The sequence below is a fragment of the Saccopteryx leptura genome, chromosome 5 (assembly GCF_036850995.1).
Source record: "Saccopteryx leptura isolate mSacLep1 chromosome 5, mSacLep1_pri_phased_curated, whole genome shotgun sequence".
Lineage (NCBI taxonomy): Eukaryota > Metazoa > Chordata > Mammalia > Chiroptera > Emballonuridae > Saccopteryx > Saccopteryx leptura.
In genome coordinates this window covers 40,637,069-40,657,140 of record NC_089507.1, presented here as the reverse complement: position 1 = coordinate 40,657,140, position 20,072 = coordinate 40,637,069, and the positions used below count along the sequence as shown (strand labels likewise).

The 20,072-nt window shown below is 41.3% G+C and overlaps 1 protein-coding gene across 1 annotated transcript in view; it reads left to right on the top strand.

The window, feature by feature from the left end:
• Positions 1-2,845: 2,845 nt before the first annotated feature.
• IGFBP7 (insulin like growth factor binding protein 7) overlaps positions 2,846-20,072 on the top strand; it is a 92,939-nt gene continuing 75,712 nt past the window's right edge. Inside the window, exon 1 of the mRNA XM_066386507.1 lies at positions 2,846-3,416. Within this exon, the coding sequence (XP_066242604.1) occupies positions 2,942-3,416 (475 nt within the window). The 5' untranslated portion in view covers positions 2,846-2,941. The remainder of the gene's footprint in view (positions 3,417-20,072) is intronic.

The window sequence follows — 20,072 nt, the reverse complement described above, 5'->3', positions numbered from 1 at the left end:
TGAGGACCCAGGTTTGGAACCCTGAGGTCACCAGCTTGAGTGTGGAATCATAGACATAACCCCAAGGTCACTGATTTAAGCTCAACGTCGCTAGCTTGAGGAAGGGTCACTCAGTCTTCTGTAGCCCCCCAATCAAGGCACATATGAGAAAGCAATCAATGAACAACTAAAATGCTGCAACCAAGAGTTGATGCTTCTCATCTTTCTCCCTTCCTGTCTGTCTCTCTTCTCTCTCTCTCTCTCCCTCTCTCTAAAACAAACAAACAAACAAACAAAATTAACTGGGGATAGAAAGGCACTTCCTCAACTTCATAAGACCATCTATAAAGAACCACAGGTAATATCATACTTAACAATGCAAGACTGAAAGCTTTCCCTCTAAGGCAGTGGTTCTCAACCTGTGGGTCCCCTGTGTTTTGGTCGTTCGACCCCCGCTGAGGTCGCAACCCACAGGTTGAGAACCGCTGCTCTAAGGTCAAGGATGCCAACTCGTGCCACTTCCATTTCACATTATACTGGAGGTTCTAACCAGTTCAATTAGGCAAGAAAAAGAAATAAAGGCCATCCAGATTACACGGGAAGAAATCAAATTATATTTGCAGATGACCTAATCCTGGCTCCATAACCAGGCTCTTCATCTCGCTAGAACTGAAGCTCAGTGGGTTACAATGTCTTCTTTCTTGGAATGAAGGAGTTCTTTTCCTATTTCAAGTCCTCCAGATTGGCACTATCACACAGCCCAGGCTCCTCCTTCAGTGATGAGAACCCTGCTTACTCTTCTGCTTGCTGAGAGGAGAGGGCCACCGAAAGGGACTCTATGGTCACACCTTCTTGTGTTCTTATTGCTGACTCCCATGCAATGTATAAAAACACTGTGGGGCCTGGCTGGGCGGTGGCACAGTGTATAGAGCATTGGACTGGGACGTGGAGGACCAGTTTGAAACCCTGAGGTTGCCGGCTTAAGCACAGGCTCATTCGGCTTGAGCACAGACTCACCAACTTGAACGTGGGCTCGCTGGCTTGAGCGTGGGATCATAGATATGACTTCATGGTTGCTGGCTTGAGCCTAAAGGTCACTGGCTTTAGCAAGGGGTCACTTGCTCTGCTGGAGTACTCCCCCCCCCCCACATCAAGGCACATATGAGAAAGCAATCAATGAACAACTAAGGTGCCGCAACAAAGAATTGATGCTTCTCATCTCTCTCCCTTCCTGTCTGTCCCTATCTGTCCCTCTCTCTGACTCTCTCTGTCAAAAAGCAAAACAAAACAACAACAAAAAATTGTAGGAAGCAGCTACATATTACTGGTGCAGCTGCTGTCAGTGCCCCTACACACACATACAAACACACATACACACAATTTGTAGAGCTGAGGTCCTGTCAGCAGAGGCCACCCTGACTTGATAAGCATCTTTACTTGCCATCTTCTCTCCAGCTCACTCTCTATTCCCCTGCCCCTCAACTGGTGTGTCCTGACCTGGCCCCTCTGGTGAACTACCTGCATTGGGATCTTTGTCTAAAAGTTGGCTTCTAGGAAACCTAAAATTATGACAGATAGTCATAGTAGGTCATGAAATACACTTAGTGGATTTTGACCAGCAAATTATCAAAGTTGAACTAGAATAGAATAGGAAATACCATTTGTTTCAACTTGGCACTGCAAACTATATCTCTTCCTGTGGAACAAAGGCAAAAATATTTAGAAAAAGTTTGCTCTATAGACTCTTCATTGTTTTTTTAAAATTGTCATGTCAACATATGGTCTTTTAAAAAATTAAAAAGTATCTCTTTTCTAGAACATGTTGAGAGGTGAAAAAGTGGTACCAGGTTTTCTGAATAGAAAAGAGCTTGGTTTATTTCCTCAATATTGAGATTATTTAACGTTCAAAAAAGTTTACAATACTAATCCTAGGAAGGCTCTGGTGGCAGTAATATCTATATATTGCTGATGACATTGTGAGTTAGCTTAAAATCCTATAAATCCTTGGATTTATGTTAAGAAAAAAGACCTAAAAATGTGACATATAGAATCACACACACACTGCTGTGTTTTATGTTCAATAAACAAGTTTGAAAGCAACTTAAATGTCTGGTTAGGAGGCATTTGAAGGACCAATATTCATGGGAAAAGACTTTTAAGTTGAGTTTGCGGAGTTCTTTACAGAAAGATAAAGGTTTGTCAGTTGTTTACATCCAAACCTCACGGGATGCTGGTGAAACTGGGGTCCTTTAGGTCCTCAAGTCAGTGGCAGCCCCAGCCCAGTTCTCCGGAGAGGCTGGTGGAAGTCTAACACAATTTTGTGCGACTTTAAAACAATGGTACAGTTTTCACAGGGATGGATTCCAGTTCTCACACTTAAAACTTGAGTTGGCATAAGAAAGCAGAGAGGGAGGAGGCAGTTATATGGTTCCAAAGAGAGTCGTGGTTGCCAACGGCTTGTCCCTTCTAGCCTGGCACCAAAGACCACATGGGGCCTGTGGACCACGGGGATTCAAAATTCCCATGTCGGGTTGTTAAACTGCTCTTAAAAGAATTTCCCAAACCGCAGGGTAATCAGTACTCAGGGCTCCCGGGCCCACTGAAAAGTTAATACAGTACATTAAACACTGGGTCGGTTTCAAGTCGTTATTAACAAGTACTAGTATCTGCATCTGGAAAGACGAGGATCAAGGGGGCGAGGGCCGGAGGCTGTGCAGAGCCGGCGGGGTGCGCTCTGGGGCGGCGGGCCGAGCCTGAGCGCCCGGGCCCCGCGCGGACGCCCCGCCCCGCCCCACCAGCTGGAGCGCGCTGGAGCCCCGCGGTCCCGGGCGGGGCGGCTGCACTCTCGCCGCCCCGGGGTGTGGTTCCCGCGGCCCGGCCGGGTGGGGCGCCGCGTTTAAGGCGCTGGCCAGCAGGTCCCGGCTCACTCGCGTTCCCGCCGCCACCGCCATCGCGCACCACCATGGAGCGGCCACCGCTCTGTGCCCTGCTGTTCGGCGCCACTGGGCTGCTGCTCCTGCTCCTGCCCCTCTCCTCTTCCTCCTCTTCGGACGCCTGCGGTCCCTGCGAGCCGGCCTCCTGCCCGCCCCTGCCCCCGCGGGGCTGTCGGCTGGGCGAGACCCGCGACGCGTGCGGGTGCTGCCCCATGTGCGCCCGCGGCGAGGGCGAGCCGTGCGGGGGCGGCGGCGCCGGCAGGGGGTACTGCGCGCCGGGCATGGAGTGCGTGAAGAGCCGCAAGAGGCGGAAGGGTAAAGCCGGGGCAGCAGCCGGGGGCCCCGGGGTGAGCGGCGTGTGCATGTGCAAGAACCGCTACCCGGTGTGCGCCAGCGACGGCAACACCTACCCCAACGGGTGCCAGCTGCGCGCTGCCAGCCTGAGGGCCGAGAATCGCGGGGAGAAGGCCATCACCCAGGTCAGCAAGGGCACCTGCGATCAAGGTGGGCACGAACGCTTTCCTCTCTGACCCCGCCCCCTGGCCTGCGCGGCTGGAGAGCCGGGCGCCCCCTGGCGGGCGAGACCCGACAGGCGACCGCGGCCGGTGAGCCCCGCGCTGGTTCCCACCACGCCTCCCGAGGGCATCCCAGGGAACAGATGGGAGGGGAAGAGCTGGCAGTCCCTATGATGCAGGCACAGATGAGCGACGCCTCCCTTCTCTTTTTTTAGTGGTTTTATTTTGAGAGTTCGCTGCGTGCTCCAAAAAAAAAGTGAAGACTTCCAAGGCAGCTGTGTATATATAGAAAAGATTTTGCGGTATCTGACTCCCGCATCGCAAAAGCTCACCCAGCTGATGCTAATAGCTGGCAAGTCAGAGTCACAAAAGCGACCCCCATTCTTTTGGGAAACCAGAGATGTTATGTTGTTATTTTTTCTTGGCTAGGGTATACAGATAGAGGTGAAGTCAAGAAATAGGGGAAAGGAGTGTGACGATGAAATTCGAAATAAGGACTTTCAGACAGAAATTGTTTGTCTCACCTTTAATTGACTAGATTGTCAAAATTATAAAACTCGGTTTCATGGTTTCTTAATACTGAGAAAAAAGAATTCACTTACTGGAAATCAGAGATTCTTAAACAGTAATCTAGCTAATTGTGGGCAAAAAAAAATACAGACTCTTTGAAGAATGTCTGTATGGTGTAGTTTATGTTGTGAACCTTATGACCATTTTGTTTTTTCTTTCTTGTTCCTTTTTTGTGTGATTTCTCTTCAGGATGCACCGTTCAACAGGAATGGCTTTGAGGTTATGTTTAAGGGTTTATTTTATTCCAAATAAGTCGAGTCTCGCAATAAATGAAAGTGGAAAATAAGTATAGAATCCAGACTTTGGAGGGAAAAGTAGATTTTAACTCTAGTGCCTGAAATAACATTTTCCTTAGGCAGTAGTTTCAAGGGAAAGTTAGAGATCCAGCCTTGGCCATCCTTCTGCTGGTCTGAGCCAAAGTAGAAAAAGGGAGTGAGGCAGTTCTCCTGAAATGACAGAGGCAATTTCTTCTTTAACAGCTCAGACGTTCACCAGACTGTCCAAATAATTCATTTTTAGAGCTTTTCCCAAAATTCCATATACTAACAGGTCTGAGTTCACTACCGAAAGCCTTAAATCATGTAACTTACTGGTAACTATATTATTATCACCTGAAACTTAAAAAGTCACAACCCAAAGCAATCCACAAACTTTTCCAACAGTCATTAAAAAAAAGAAAAGAAAAGAAACAGTCATTTGTTCCTTTGGATGTAATTTATCATTCACATCATGGAAGAGAAGTATGCATAGCTTAAGAAGTCATTCCAAATATTGAAATTTTTCTCAAACATTCCAAGGGGAATTTCCCCCCATAGTCTTTCCAAATCACGCTACTTGGCGTATCAAAACAGAAGGTTAGTCTGGTGACTGTTTAAGCAATATCCATTCTAGTCCGCAGCTGAGACTGACAGTCATCTAGAACTACAGGCAGAGCTCAGAGATAACACAGTTCAGTTCCAGACCCCTGAAACATAGTAAGGTGTAATCTTTTCTTAGGTGGGGGGCCTTGCCTTCAATTTAAAAAAAAAAAACACCTATGAAATGCAATAAGGAGAAGTGCAATAAAATAAGGCATATCTGTAATCTAATAAGCTCATTACCATGTACACACAGATCCTCGGTGTCTCTCCAGACAGCAAACTCCATGAGGGTACAGACCTGGTTTTTCTTTACGTTTGGGAAAGTGTTAAGAGAAATGGTATCTACAATTGGAAACCTAGACATATGCTAGCCTTTTCTTCCCAACCTAAATTAAGAGATGGAGTCTAGTGCCTGAGACCGTTTATAGGAGAATGCCAGAGAGTGCAGAAAAGGAGATAAATTACAGATAAAACCAGATTTTCTACTATATTGCCCTGACTGCTGAGTGTGTTTTGACAATGATAGAAGCAAACCCAATATAGTGCCATTTACTTCTGTGACATTTAGTATTGGGGCTCTGCAAAGAATAAGAAATGCATTTTCTAGGTTCCTCTGGCTATTTCTACCCTCAGAAAAAACATGAGTTATTCCTCCTTGTGTATTAAGAGAGAGGGGACATTGTAAGACTCAGTCACAATGGTGTGTGGTTCAACCTATGTTGTTTTGTATTAGCCTCATATAACGTACACTTAGCATCTCAAGTGTGTCAGCACTGTGCTGGGTGCGGTAGAATAAGGCATGCACAAAACAGAACTGGTCTTGCTGATTAAGAAAGTATTCATACAGGGTGCAAATTCACCTCCCTGAGTGCTTTCACTGGAGCCCTGGAGACACTCATAAATCTTCCCCTTGTTTTTATGATATCTCCACTAACCCATCTTCTGGAGAGGGATTTTGGTCTGCTTGTTTCCTGTACCTCTGTGATAAGAGGCAAAGCCATCTTCTTGAAAATCTGTTTGAAAGGTAATGAGCGAATAGTCTCACATCTTAGACCTGTCATCATGAATTTACTGCCATTAGATCTTACTGAGGTCCCTGAAGTTATGAGAAACTGGAAGAGGATTTGACAATTCAGTTTAATAAAAAGTTAATGTAAAGAAGCTAAGATGTATAATAAATCTCACAGTTGGAAGAGAGCATGGCGCGCTCACTTTTATTCCAGTTCTTGGTTACACTTCTTGTCCATGGCCCTTTAAACCTGAGCTCCTTGGTAATCCCATTTCAAACACGTGGTCCCTTTGGGTCCCATCTTCTGTTTTAACCCCTCATTATTTTTTACCTGTGGAATCAGAATTCATTCCTAAGGGTTTTCATTGTTAATACCTGAAGAACCAAGTTCAAACTACCTACCAGGGCATATGAGGCTCTTCACAATAACTATTCTGTTAATTTGGCCTCCTCTCCACCTTCTTTGTAGTCCACCCACAATTATTTGCTAATGTCTGCTATTTGCATTCACACCTGCACTCTCACCCTCACTTAACTATTTCCACACTTTGAACTCTTAGCTTTCAAGGATCAACAGGTATCACTTTCTCTGTGAAGCTCCTTGACTTTCCTACCCCCACATTTCCTAATGATGTCTTTGGCCTTCGGCTGTTCCAGCCATTTTTTCAACAATGTTTATTTCACACATACTGTGTATTTGTAAGCAAGAGGTATCCTAGTACAATAGTTAAAACACTGAGCTGTAGAACCAAACTCCCTAGGTGAGAATCTTAACTCTGCCACTTACTTAGCCTTGAGCAAGTTACTTGACCTCTCTGGGCCTGGGTTTTCTCATTTATAATGTAAGGACTATGGTCATACCTATCTTGTAGAGTTGTTGTGAAGAGTCAATGTTGTGAAGATTATTCTTAGAAAGCACTCAATATTCATTGCTGTCGTCATTCAACCTTCAAGCAAACTTCATGAGGGAAGGGAATTTTTGCTCCCTGGTCCATGCCCAAGGGCCTAGATCAGTGCCTAGTACTAGTAGATGCTTTAAATATATGATAAATTAATGAATGGATATATGAATTTTCCAGGTACTGTTCTAGTCTCAATCTTGAATAAGACAGACAGAATCCCGTGTTTCCCTATGTATAAGACTCACCCCTTTTTAAAAAAATTTGGGGTCTAAAAACTGGGTGCATCTTATACATGGGTTGTAGTTTTTTTACTTGCATTTCCTGCTTTTTAGTACTTGTTTTTATGCTCATTGTTAAAAACAGTGATTTGTCATCAGACACAGATGAGGACAAACTAATGGATGGGAGTTTTGACAGTGATGAGGAATTGTATGAATTTTATGATGAGTAAAACTTGAGTTCAATAACTTTTTTTTTTTTATATAAATTTTTATTAATGTTGATGGGATGACATTAATAAATTCAGGGTACATATATTCAAAGAAAACATGTCTAGGTTATCTTGTCATTAAATTATGTTGCATACCCCTCACCCAGAGTCAGATTGCCCTCCGTCACCCTCTGTCTAGTTTTCTCTGTGCCCCTCCCCCTCCCCCTAACTCTCTCCCTCCCTCCCTCCTGCATCCTCCCTCCCCCCATCCCTGGTAACCACCACTCTCTTGTCCATGTCTCTTAGTCTCGTTTTTATGTTCCACCAATGTATGGAATTATGTAGTTCTTGTTTTTTTCTGATTTACTTATTTCACTCCGTAAAATGTTATCAAGATCCCACCATTTTGCTGTAAATGATCTGATGTCATCATTTCTTATGGCTGAGTAGTATTCCATAGTGTATATGTGCCACATTTTCTTTATCCAGTCTTCTATTGAAGGGTTTTTTGGTTGTTTCCATGTCTTGGCCACTGTGAACAGTGCTGCAATGAACATGGGGCTACATGTGTCTTTACGTATCAATGATTCTGAGGTTTTGGGGTATATACCCAGTAGAGGGATTGCTGGGTCATAAGGTAGTTCTATTTTCAGTTTTTTGAGGAACCACCATACTTTCCTCCATAATGGTTGTACTACTTTACATTCCCACCAACAGTGTATGAGGGTTCCTTTTTCTCCACAGCCTCTCCAACATTTGCTATTACCCATCTTGTTGATAATAGCTAATCTAACACGGGTGAGGTGGTATCTCATTGTAGTTTTGATTTGCATTTCTCTAATAACTAATGAAGCTGAGCATCTTTTCATATATCTGTTGGCCATTTGTATTTCTTCCTGGGAGAAGTGTCTGTTCATGTCCTCTTCCCATTTTTTTATTGGATTGTTTGTTTGTTTGTTGTTGAGTTTTATGAGTTCTTTGTAAATTTTGGATATTAGGCCCTTATCTGAGCTGTTGTTTGAAAATATCATTTCCCATTTAGTTGGCTGTCTGTTTATTTTGATATCAGTTTCTCTTGCTGAGCAAAAACTTTTTATTCTGATGTAGTCCCATTCATTTATCTTTGCCTTCACTTCTCTTGCCATTGGGGTCAAGTTCATAAAATGTTCTTTAAAACCCAGGTCCATGAGTTTAGTGCCTATGTCTTCTTCTATGTACTTTATTGTTTCAGATCTTATATTTAGGTCTTTGATCCATTTTGAATTAATTTTAGTACACGGGGACAGGCTGTAGTCGAGTTTCATTCTTTTGCATGTGGCTTTCCAGTTTTCCCAACACCATTTGTTGAAGAGGCTTTCTTTTCTCCATTTTGTGTTGTTGGCCCCTTTATCAAAGATTATTTGACCATATATATGTGGTTTTATTTCTGGGCTTTCTATTCTGTTCCATTGGTCTGAGTGTCTATTTTTCTGCCAATACCATACAGTTTTGATTATTGTGGCCCTATAATATAGTTTAAAGTCAGGTATTGTAATGCCCCCAGCTTCATTCTTTTTCCTTAGGATTGCTTTGGCTATTCGGGGTTTTTTATAGTTCCATATAAATCTTACGATTTTTTGTTCCATTTCTTTAAAAAATGTCATAGGAATTTTGATGGGAATTGCATTAAATTTATATATTACTTTGGGTAATATGGCCATTTTAATTATATTTATTCTTCCTATCCAAGAACACGGAATATTTTTCCATCTCATTGTGTCTTTTTCTATTTCTCTTAGCAATGCCTTGTAGTTTTCGTTATATAGGTCCTTTACATTCTTTGTTATGTTTATTCCTAGGTATTTTATTTTTTTTGTTGCAATCGTGAAGGGGATTATTTTTTTGAGTTCGTTTTCTAATATTTCATTGTTGGCATATAGAAAGGCTATGGACTTTTGTATATTAATTTTGTATCCTGCGACCTTACTGTATTGGTTTATTGTTTCTAGTAATCTTTTTGTGGAGTCCTTTGGGTTTTCGATGTATAGGATCATATCATCAGCAAAAAGTGATACCTTTACTTCTTCTTTTCCAATATGGATGCCTCTTATTTCTTTGTCTTGTCTGATTGCTCTGGCCAGAACTTCTAGCACCACGTTAAATAAGAGTGGAGAGAGTGGACAACCCTGTCGTATTCCTGATTTAAGGTGGAAAGTCCTCAGTTTTACGCCATTTAATATGATGTTGGCTGATGGTTTATCATATATGGCCTTTATCATGTTGAGATATTTTCCTTCTATACCCATTTTGTTGAGAGTCTTAAACATAAAATTGTGTTGTATTTTATCGAAAGCCTTTTCTGCGTCTATTGATAAGATCATATCGTTTTTGTTCTTTGTTTTGTTGATATGGTGTATTACGTTAACCGTTTTACGTATGTTGAACCATCCTTGAGATTCTGGGATGAATCCCACTTGATCATGATGTATTATTTTTTTAATATGTTGTTGTATTCGATTTGCCAGTATTTTGTTTAGTATTTTAGCATCTGTATTCATTAGAGATATTGGTCTGTAGTTTTCTTTCTTTGTGCCATCCTTGCCTGGTTTTGGTATGAGGGTTATGTTGGCCTCATAAAATGTGTTTGGAAGTATTGCTTCTTCTTCAATTTTTTGGAAGACTTTGAGTAGAATAGGAACCAAGTCTTCTTTGAATGTTTGATAGAATTCACTAGTATAACCGTCTGGGCCTGGACTTTTATTTTTGGGGAGGTTTTTAATAGTTTTTTCTATTTCTTCCCTGCTGATTGGTCTGTTTAGTCTTTCTGCTTCTTCATGACTCAGTTTAGGAAGGTTGTATTGTTCTAGGAATTTATCCATTTCTTCTAGATTGTTGTATTTGGTGGCATATAGTTTTTCATAGTATTCTATAATAATTCTTTGTATATCTATGATGTCTGTGGTGATTTCTCCTCTTTCATTTTGGATTTTATTTATTTGAGTCCTGTGTCTTTTTTCCTTGGTGAGTCTTGCCAAGGGTTTGTCGATTTTGTTGATCTTTTCAAAGAACCAGCTCCTTGTTTTATTGATTTTTTCTATAGTTTTTCTGTTCTCTATTTCGTTTATTTCTGCTCTGATTTTTATTATCTCCTTTCTTCGGCTGGTTTTGGGTTGTCTTTGTTCTTCTTTTTCTAGCTCCTCAAGGTGTGAAGTTAAGTGGTTTACTTCGGCTCTCTCTTGTTTGTTCATATAGGCCTGAAGTGATATGAACTTTCCTCTTATTACTGCTTTTGCTGCATCCCAGAGATTCTGATATGTCGTATTTTCATTTTCATTAGTCTGTATATATCTTTTGATCTCTGCGCTTATTTCTTCTTTGACCCATTCATTTTTTAGAAGTATGTTGTTTAGTTTCCACAATTTTGTGGGTTTTTCCCCCTCTTTTTTACAGTGGAATTCTAGTTTCAAGGCTTTATGCTCAGAGAATATACTTGGTATAATTTCAATTTTTCTAAATTTGCTGATATTGTCTTTGTGGCCCAACATATGGTCAATTCTTGAGAATGTTCCATGTACACTAGAGAAAAATGTATACTCTGTCGCTTTGGGATGAAGTGTCCTGTAGATGTCTATCATATCCTGGTGTTCCAGTATTTCGTTTAAGGCCACTATATCTTTATTGATTCTCTGTTTGGATGACCGATCTAGAGCCGTCAGCAGTGTATTGAGGTCTCCAAGTATGATTGTATTTTTGTCAGTTTTAGTTTTAAGGTCAATAAGTAGCTGTCTTATATATTTTGGTGCTCCTTGGTTTGGTGCATATATATTAAGGATTGTTATGTCTTCTTGATTCAGTGTCCCCTTAGCCATTATGAAATGGCCATTTTTGTCTCTGAGTACTTTTTCTGTCTTGTAGTCAGCATTATCAGATATGAGTATTGCTACACCTGCTTTTTTGGGGGTGTTGTTTGCTTGGAGTATTGTTTTCCAGCCTTTCACTTTGAATTTGTTTTTATCCCTGTTGCTTAGATGTGTTTCTTGTAGGCAGCATACAGTTGGATTTTCTTTTTTAATCCATTCGGCTACTCTGTGTCTTTTTATTGGTAAGTTTAATCCATTTACATTTAGTGTAATTATTGACACTTGTGGGTTCCCTATTGCCATTTTATAAATTGCTTTCTGTTAGTTTTGTATCTTGTTTGATTCTTCTCTTTTGTTTTTCTATTGTTTGTTTTTGTTTGTTTGTATTCCATACTTCTTTCTTCTGTTGCTACCTTTTTTAAGTCAAGTGTTTTTGTGGTGGTTTTTTCAAGGGTGGTTACCATTAAGTAATGAAAAGGGTATCTACCATATTCATTGTAGTACCCTTTCTTATGAGTATTTCTACGCTTCATCGTCCTTTGCTACTGTTAATCTTCATCTTTTCTCCCCTTTTTTTTTTTTCTTTTGTTGTCACAGTTTAAGTTTGGTTTTATTGTTTTCTTGGTGGAGCTGTTACTTGTGGTTTTGGTTTTTTTTGTTCTTTGAATCTGGTTGGAAAACCCCCTTTAGTATTTCCTGGAGTGGGGGCTTTCTGATGATAAATTCTCTCATCTTTTCTGTATTTGTGAATATTTTTATATCTCCTTCGTACTTGAAGGATAGCTTTGATGGGTATAGTATTCTTGGCTGAAAGTTTCTCTCTTTCAGGGCTTTGAATATTGGGGTCCACTCTCTTCTAGCTTGTAGAGTTTCTGCTGAGAAATCTGATGATAATCTAATAGGTCTTCCTTTATATGTTGTATTCTTCTTTTCCCTGGCTGCCTTGAGAATTTTTTCTTTGTCATTGGTTTGTGTCATCTTCATTATGATGTGCCTTGGAGTGGGTTTGTTGGGGTTAAGAAAACTCGGTGTTCTGTTTGCTTCTTGAATTTGAGGCTTTAGTTCTTTCCACAGGCTTGGGAAATTCTCATCTATTATTTGTTTGAGTATATTCTCCATTCCATTTTCTTTCTCTTCTCCCTCTGATATACCTATTATTCTTATGTTATTCTTTCTGATGGAGTCAGACAATTCCTGTAGGACTTTCTCATTCTTTATTATTTTTGAGTCTCTTTCTTCTTCTCTCTGTTGTGCCTCAAGTTGCTTGTCTTCTATTTCACTAATCCTATCTTCTATCTGGGCTGTTCTATTAGCTAAGCTTGTTATTTCGTTTTTCAGTTCGTGAATTGAGTTTTTCATCTCTGTTTGATTTGTTTTTATAGTTTCAATTTCCTTGGTAATATATTCTTTGTGATCATTGAGTTGTTTTCTGATCTCCTTAAATTGCCTTTCTGTGTTTTCTTGTATATCTCTGTGTATTTTTAAGATTTCTATTTTAAATTCTCTGTCATTTGGCTCCAAGGCTTCCAATATGTTAAATCTTTTCTCCATAGATTTTTCCACATCTATTTGTGTTACCTCTCTATCTTTTGTATCCATAATATTCGATTTCCTTTTTCTTATTGGCATCTGAAGGTGGTCTCGTTGATAGTGTTAATTAGAATTAAAAAAGAATAAAAAGGGAAAAAAAAGAATAAAAAAAAGGGAAAACACTCCACACACAAAAAAAGTAATAATTTATTATTTCCCCCTTCTTTCTTTCTTCTCCTCCCCTCCTCTCACCTCTTTAGGGAAATATCGTGATGACCTGTGAATTATATTATGCTAAATGGAACAAAAACTGCCTATAACGGAGGGCCTGATTTGGGGTGAAGAGTTCAAGGAGCAAAAAAGGGAGTAGGGACCTATTAAATGCAAAAAAAAAAACAAAAACAAAAACAAACAAAAAAAGGGAGAATATCTTAGACAAGCATAAAATGATTTGCTTGTAAGTGATGGTTGACTAAGAGATATAATGAGAGGGATAAGAGGGAAACAGAAAAAAGGAGAGAAAAAATAATAATATTTAAAGAAGAAAAAATAAAAATAATAAGTAAAAATCTGTTGTATTAAGTGGAGCGAAGACTAAATACAATGGAGACTTTGGGTTGGGAGGAATGCTAGTGAGTTAAAAAGCAATGTAAAAAGTACCCAAAATGCCACAAAAACAAACAAATAAAGGAAAACCAAGAACAAAAGCAGAAAAGAAAAAAAAAAAAAAAACAAACAACAACAACAACAACAAAAAAAAAACTTGAGTCCCAAATTAAATAATTTGTTCGTGATTGAGGATTAACTGGGAGGAAAAGTAAAAGGAGAAAAGAAGAAACGAATAGAAAGGAAAAAATAAGAAAAAGAGAGAAACAAAGGAAGAAAAAAAGGAAAGGGAAAAAAAACAAAAAAAACAAACAAAAAGAAAACAAAAGGGGAGAGAGTGCGAGTTAAGGGTTTTGGAGTGTAACCCTAAAGGATAGTAATGATGAAGAAAAGAAATAAAATGCAACACTCATGGGTAGTGTAGTTCAAGAAAAGGGTAGCATAAGATGGGCAGAGAATAAAAGGACCAAGGTGGAGGAAATACAAATATTAAAGGCAATATTTAAGAAGAAAGAAACAACAACAACAAAGAATTAGTGGAACAAGTTATAAAGTCTGTGGATTTTTCTTGATTTTGAAAGGTTAACTTCTTCCTTTTTCTTTTCTCTCCCTCTTCCTGGTCGGTGACTCTGTACCCCAGGTTCTGCCCCTGTGTCACACTTAGGTAGGGATTTGCAGTTGATGGGATTCTATGGCAATATCATATTTAGTCTCGCTGGTAGTCAAGGCTTGTTGGCGTTTGCAGAGTCCAACAATGAGAGAGTTTGCTTTCCTGGAGTCTCTCCCCTAGTCTCCCCTTCCTGAATTAGCAGCCTGGTGATCTAGCTATGAGGCTGCCACTGCTTCTGTCTGGGGAGTAAGAGGCTCAAAGAGCTGGGAAATCCCCACTCTATCCTCACTCAGCACAAGGCTCTGGGTAAGGCTCTGGCAGTCAGAGCCTCCAGCGTAATCAGGTGGGGCTGGGAGTCAATTGTTGTCAAGGTGACTGTTCAGCGCCTTCCATTCAGTTGGACCACTCAACCCAGGCTTTCTACACTTTGTAGCCTGTTTTGGCTGGGAAGAAGATGCACTATTCGCTGCTTGCTGTATAGATCTTAATATCTGCCAAGTCCCTCTTGTTAGGTATATCCCTGAATATGGAGGCTCTGTCAATCAGAAGTTGCCCCCGCCCCTTTAGCGAACGGCACTGAAAAATATTATGCCTCTTGTCTTGGATCGCTGAACTGGGAGAGATCTTATCAATTAGAACCCCGTGAGTGTGCAGATTTCGTGGGTTAAGCTAATTTCAGTGATTGGATCCGCAGCTGTGCTCCAGAGAGTATTTCAGGCTGCCTGCGCCGCCCCTACCCCAACGCTTGATTGTTAGCTTGAATAGCTGGGTGAGGTGCCCCGCCCACGGAGAGAATCTCCTGACTAGGAAAGACAGGTTTGGCGCCCCTCCCGGACTGCTACACAGGGGCACGCGCGCGGCTTCTCAGCGCACGCCGGTAGCCGGGACTCCCAGACCGTGGCACGGGCAGCTGCACGTGTGGGTTGACTCACCACAGGCGTATTCCCTTCTCGGCAACAGTCCTTTCACTTTCTGTGTGTGTGTGTAGAACTCCGGGATGCTCCGAGGATATATTTTTCTGTTTCTAGTTGATAAATTTGTTGAGATTTTGGGGAGATCTGTCGGACGCGCTGCTCACGGCGCCATTTCCGTGACGTCTCAATAACTTTATATAATACTTTTTTTTCAGATTTTGGGTCCCAAAATTGGGGTGCATCTTATACATGGGGAAATATAGTCGCTCTCTCTTTGATGGCATTTACTGTAAGCTTTCCACAGAAATTAGTAAACAGATATTTTCACATGGTCATATGTACTATGAAGAATGTGCAACAAGGAAATAGGATAGAGACTAGAGATGGATGAGCAGTGTTAAGTGGGGTGGGCTGAGCCTTGTAGAGGACCCATGTGAGAATTTCAGCAAAGGGAGCAGAGCTCCTGAGGGGAAAACAAGCTCTGCCAGTTAGTATGGCACCTCCCACAACCTCCAAAGCACTCTTTCCGGGTCTGTCTTCGCCACTGGACTGGGAGCATCCTAAAAGAGGGACTCCATCTTATACTTTTTTTAAGTACAGTGGTTGGCTCATAGTTGGACACTTTGTTGAATTTCTTAAGAAAGTGCCTTCCCATTTGGAAATGCAGGCCATGAACTCTTCTGCCGATCTGTTCTCTCTCCTCTTTGTTCATTCTGCCTTCTTGAAGTCCAGGCTGTGGAATACATTTGATGTTAACTCATCTCCCCATCCTCTGCTGTCCTGAACTCTAGCATTAGGTGGTCAATCCCGTTCCACCACCACTCCCCAATCTCAACATTTCCATGCCCCCTTGCTGGTTAAAATTAGGTTCATAGCTTCTTTCATCCAGTCCCTCAATTCCTTCATTTTTATTTTGATAATATATTATTTAACTGCCCGCGTTCTATTATTATTTTCCAATGAATTATGAACTTTTGATATTGTGACTTACAGTAATAAATATATACATTTGATCTTCATCCCATATAGCACGTCAAACCTTTGGAATTTTCCAAGTGTCAAGAGCAACAAGGTATCTTTTGTTAAATTAAAAAGGTGACTTTTGGAAAGCCCCTAAGTCACCTAAGGGTAGGGACTGATTACCAGCAAAGCCAATCATGGGATTAGTGGGTTAGAACTTTCAGTCCCACCCCTCCAACCTCCTGGAGGAAGAGGGGCTGGAGACCGAATTCAGTCACCAATAATGGAATGATTCAGTGGTTTTATTAATCATGCCTATGTATTGAAGCCTCGTAAAAACCCAAAAGGAGATGGTTTGGAGAGTTTCTGGATGGGTGAACAGTGGAGGTGCTAGAAGAGTGGCTCACACTGTGAACATGGAACTCCATGTCCTTTCTTCATACCTTGCCTTACTCATGTCTTCCCTCTGGCTGTTCCTGAGTTTCTTTTATAATAAACTGGTAATCTCGTAAGTATGCAGAACGTTTCTAAGTCCTGTGAGCCACTCTAGCAAATCAATCTGAACCCAGGGAGGGGATTGTTGGAACTTGCAATCTACAGCCAATTAGTCAGAAGTACAGGTGACAACCTGGACTTGTTAAAATTGGGGGGTGAGGCAGTCTTGTTGGACTGAGTCTTTATCTTGTGTGATCTGATGTTATCCCGAGATATGTAGTGTCAGAATTGAGCTGAATTACAGGACACCCAGTGGTGTTGAAGAATTGCTTGGTGGTGTGAAAGAAAACACATGCAACTGGTGTCAGAATGGTAGAACATTATTGAAAGTTGAAACAGCGTTCGAAAAATTAAATGAAATTGTTAACGGTCTGGCCTTATCTTGTGGCACACACAGGGTTGGGGTGGAGCAATGCAAGTCAGTGCAATACTTTGTTCAGCAACCACTGTTATACCAAAGATGGACAAGGAGCCTGCTGGAGGGGGATCCTTAACCCAGAGTTATCAAGAGCCAGGAATGACTTGCCAGAAGAGTGATGTTCTGACTGAGACAGGGATCGAGAAGGAATTGGCTGGAGAAGAGCTAGCATGAAGTTTGAGTGAGTTAGAAGGAAGTGAGAGGAGCATTACAAGCAGAAGGAATAGCACGTGGTTATGGTGTTGCCGCACAGGGAGGGAGAGCCAACATGGCAGCTGGACACTTAACAGAGCTTAGCAGTCGAGAGCCTCGTGGCCTTTTAAGGAGTTTAGAACATCACAAGAGCAGTGGGCCATTGAGTTATGTAATTGGATTTGTGCTTTTTTAAAAATCTCTCTTGGCCGCCTTTAGGAGGATGGATTGGAAGGGGCAAGATTGTGGTCAGGGACTCCCATTAGGAAGCTATTACAGTAATCCCGGCAAGAGATGCCTAACTCCTCTTCGCAGGACCTTTAGTTACTCTCTCAGATCTTAGAAGCATTGTTGAATCTGGGGTCCTAGCCTGCCGTGGCAAGCTTTTTGTTACTTGAAAGTGATAAATCTGTACTGTGCTTTTTTTCTTATTAAGTGACTCCTCACAAAGTGCCGCGACATCGCTTTCTAATTAGCCAAGCCTGCTCCCAAATTACAGCCATTTGCTTATTTCATTTCAGGAGGATTCCCTCCCATAATACCCGTTACTCTCTCCGATTTCAGATCAGAAACAGAAAACACCACGTCCCAAAACAGAAAGTGCCTCAGTTGCATTTCTTGAGCACAGAAACTTCTAGAGAGCCGAGTGAGTCACTGATCCTTTCTTATCATTTTACTCGGTTTTAATCGCTGCATCTTAGGAAAGATTTAAAAACCTGAAGAAGCTTTAGGAAAAAAAAAATAGGCAGCCTTAAAGAAGGGTCTTAAAGGACTTAAGATTTTTTTCAAGAAAAGTAATCCAAAGAACAAGTTAATGTTTCTTCATGGTTTGGGAATTAGTTATTAAATGGAAGGTGTCTGACCTACTTTTCTACTATTCTTCAGGGGACAAATTAAAAGTCCTGGAATTAAATAGCCCTCTCAACCAATGGTCATTGGCACCAATTCAAGACCAATAGGAATCCCCATTGGGGTGTGGTGAAAAAGAAAACTTTATTCAGTGCGAAACAGCTCAGTTATGTTACAGCTAAGCTGTGGAATGGCTCAATAGTGTTACAGCTTAATTATGAAGCAGCACGGCTGTGAAATAGCACAGCAGTATAGAGGCCCTGGAGCGAGGAGGCCGGGAGTGAGGAGGCCTCTTCAGCTAGGCAGCTCTGGTCTGCTCCACCTGCTCCAGTCCGCTCCACTTTGTGCCAGTCTGCCTCACTCCGCTCTTTTGATCCAGGGAGCCATCAGGTCCAGGAGGAGAAATGCAGTATTCAATCTTGGGTAGAAAGAGAAAGTGTGTGTCCCTGCAGCTGGCCTATATAGACAGAAGTTTCCACCCCTAGTCCCTGATTGGTCCATCCTCATGCAAATAAGAACTGCAAATCCTACAGTTTGGTTAGTCCAAAAGGCACTATCCTGATTGGTCAGAATGGAGCTTCTCTGAATGGTTGGTGAAGATGCTGATGGGGATATAGCTGCACAACTCCAGTTGGATGGAGAAAGTCTCAGTCCTATTGGTTAAATTAGGATTCCAAGAACTCCTTCATAAGGGCTGGCTGAGGTGGCAGGCATACAGTGCAAGCAGGCAGTTCAGTGCAGAGGCAGGCAGCCTAGTGCAGGCATCTCCCTGAAGTGCAGTTTGCATGAGAGATCTCTGTGTAGAAATGGCTGCTAGGTGGTTTTTAAAACTTGAGCCCAGTTAAGTCACTGAGAGCCCTACTTAGTAAGTTTCTTCTTTCTCAGGGTCCACACCACAAAGCACAGTTAGATTATACACGAAGAAGACCTTGCAGGTAAAGACTGTTGAATACTGTTACATGCTCATATGAGAGTCTGGAGAATTCTGTTCCAAAGATTCTCTGTTGGAGAGCAGAGAGGTAACGTAGTGAGAGGGGAAGCTGGGAGAGGATGTGATCACTTTTGAGATCTTTTACACACTAGATATGAGATGGAATGATGAAGCTGAGCAGGTGTTTATTATCATCCTTAAATATAATTTTTATCCTGTCCCTAGAGCCTGCCCTCAGGGTTTACCATAGACTTGCTTTCTAGAAGAAACTGCCTTATAAGTCTATTTTGGATAGTTCAGTGACAGATTCCTTTGGGTAGAGTCCAAGGCCAGTCGGCCTTCCCTTGTTCTAAATTCCTTCATCAGTGGATAAGATTATGGTGCTTCCTTTAACCTCAAATTACTCGGCAAATTATCTGACCTCATCTGTATTTTTAATTGTAAAACAAATAACATCTTATTCTTAGCAGCTGTTAAAAAGGAAACCATGAATGAGTGTCAGAAGTACTTTTAGGCCAGAGAATGTATGAATGTAACCTTTTTTGTAATTTAGATCCAGGAGTGTCACCTTTAGACAGCTTTGAGATGGAAGAAGACTTAGAAGTCTATAAATTAATGAGTCTGCTTATTTTAGGCAACTTTAAAGATTGCCTAGTGAATCATTTTTGTGAGGGGGTAGGAAAGTGGGAAGAACTAAAAATGTCAAAGAAGAGCTTTCCCAAGCCTATTCTAAGTGGACCGAGACCAGCACCTTACCACCCCTAAAACATAGCCTCAGAAAGTGAGGTGGTCAGGAGGAGAAGCCTTGGTTGTTAATTGGGGGGTGTTTATTTTTAACTTAAAATTGATGTGTTAAATAGTTGAATTAATGGAAAACAAGTTGGTGGGGTTAATTAGAAAAAGCTGGTGCTAGCAATGATCCCACCCCTTCAATGCCCCTACTAAGTGTGGGTTACCGGGAAGGGCACCATCCATGAAGTCAGCTGGGCCCAAAAGGAGGCCAGGGTTTTCAGAGAAGTTTGTATCTGAAAAGTAAGAAAGGTTCAGACCAGGTAAAACAGACCTAGTAATACCATGTTGACAAAGCCCCATTCATTTGGTATGAAGCTTCTTATTTACAGTAAGAGTGTTGACAAGACTAAGGACAAGCCAACACATTCAAAGAAGTTTATCACTACGTAAAAGCAATACCCTCAAAACTTAAGGATAATATATATTATAAATGAAGGTGGTCTAGATGATTTTGGCAAAAGTCGTGTTACAGAACGGATATGCAATCATGGTGTAAGCGGTACAGCACCAAATAAATATAAAGACTCATTATTGACAGGACTGTAAATTCCTTTGGGGCAAGCATTCCCTATAGTGCCTTGTAGGTAGTGGTAATGATAACTGAGGTTTGTAGTACTTTGCAGTTTAGTGGGGGCTTCTGTGGATGTTTCCTCATTTGTTACAGTAATTTTGGAATGTAAGGGGAATTACTGTCCCAGTTTCCAAATAAGGAAACTGAAGGTCAGCCATCACACAGCC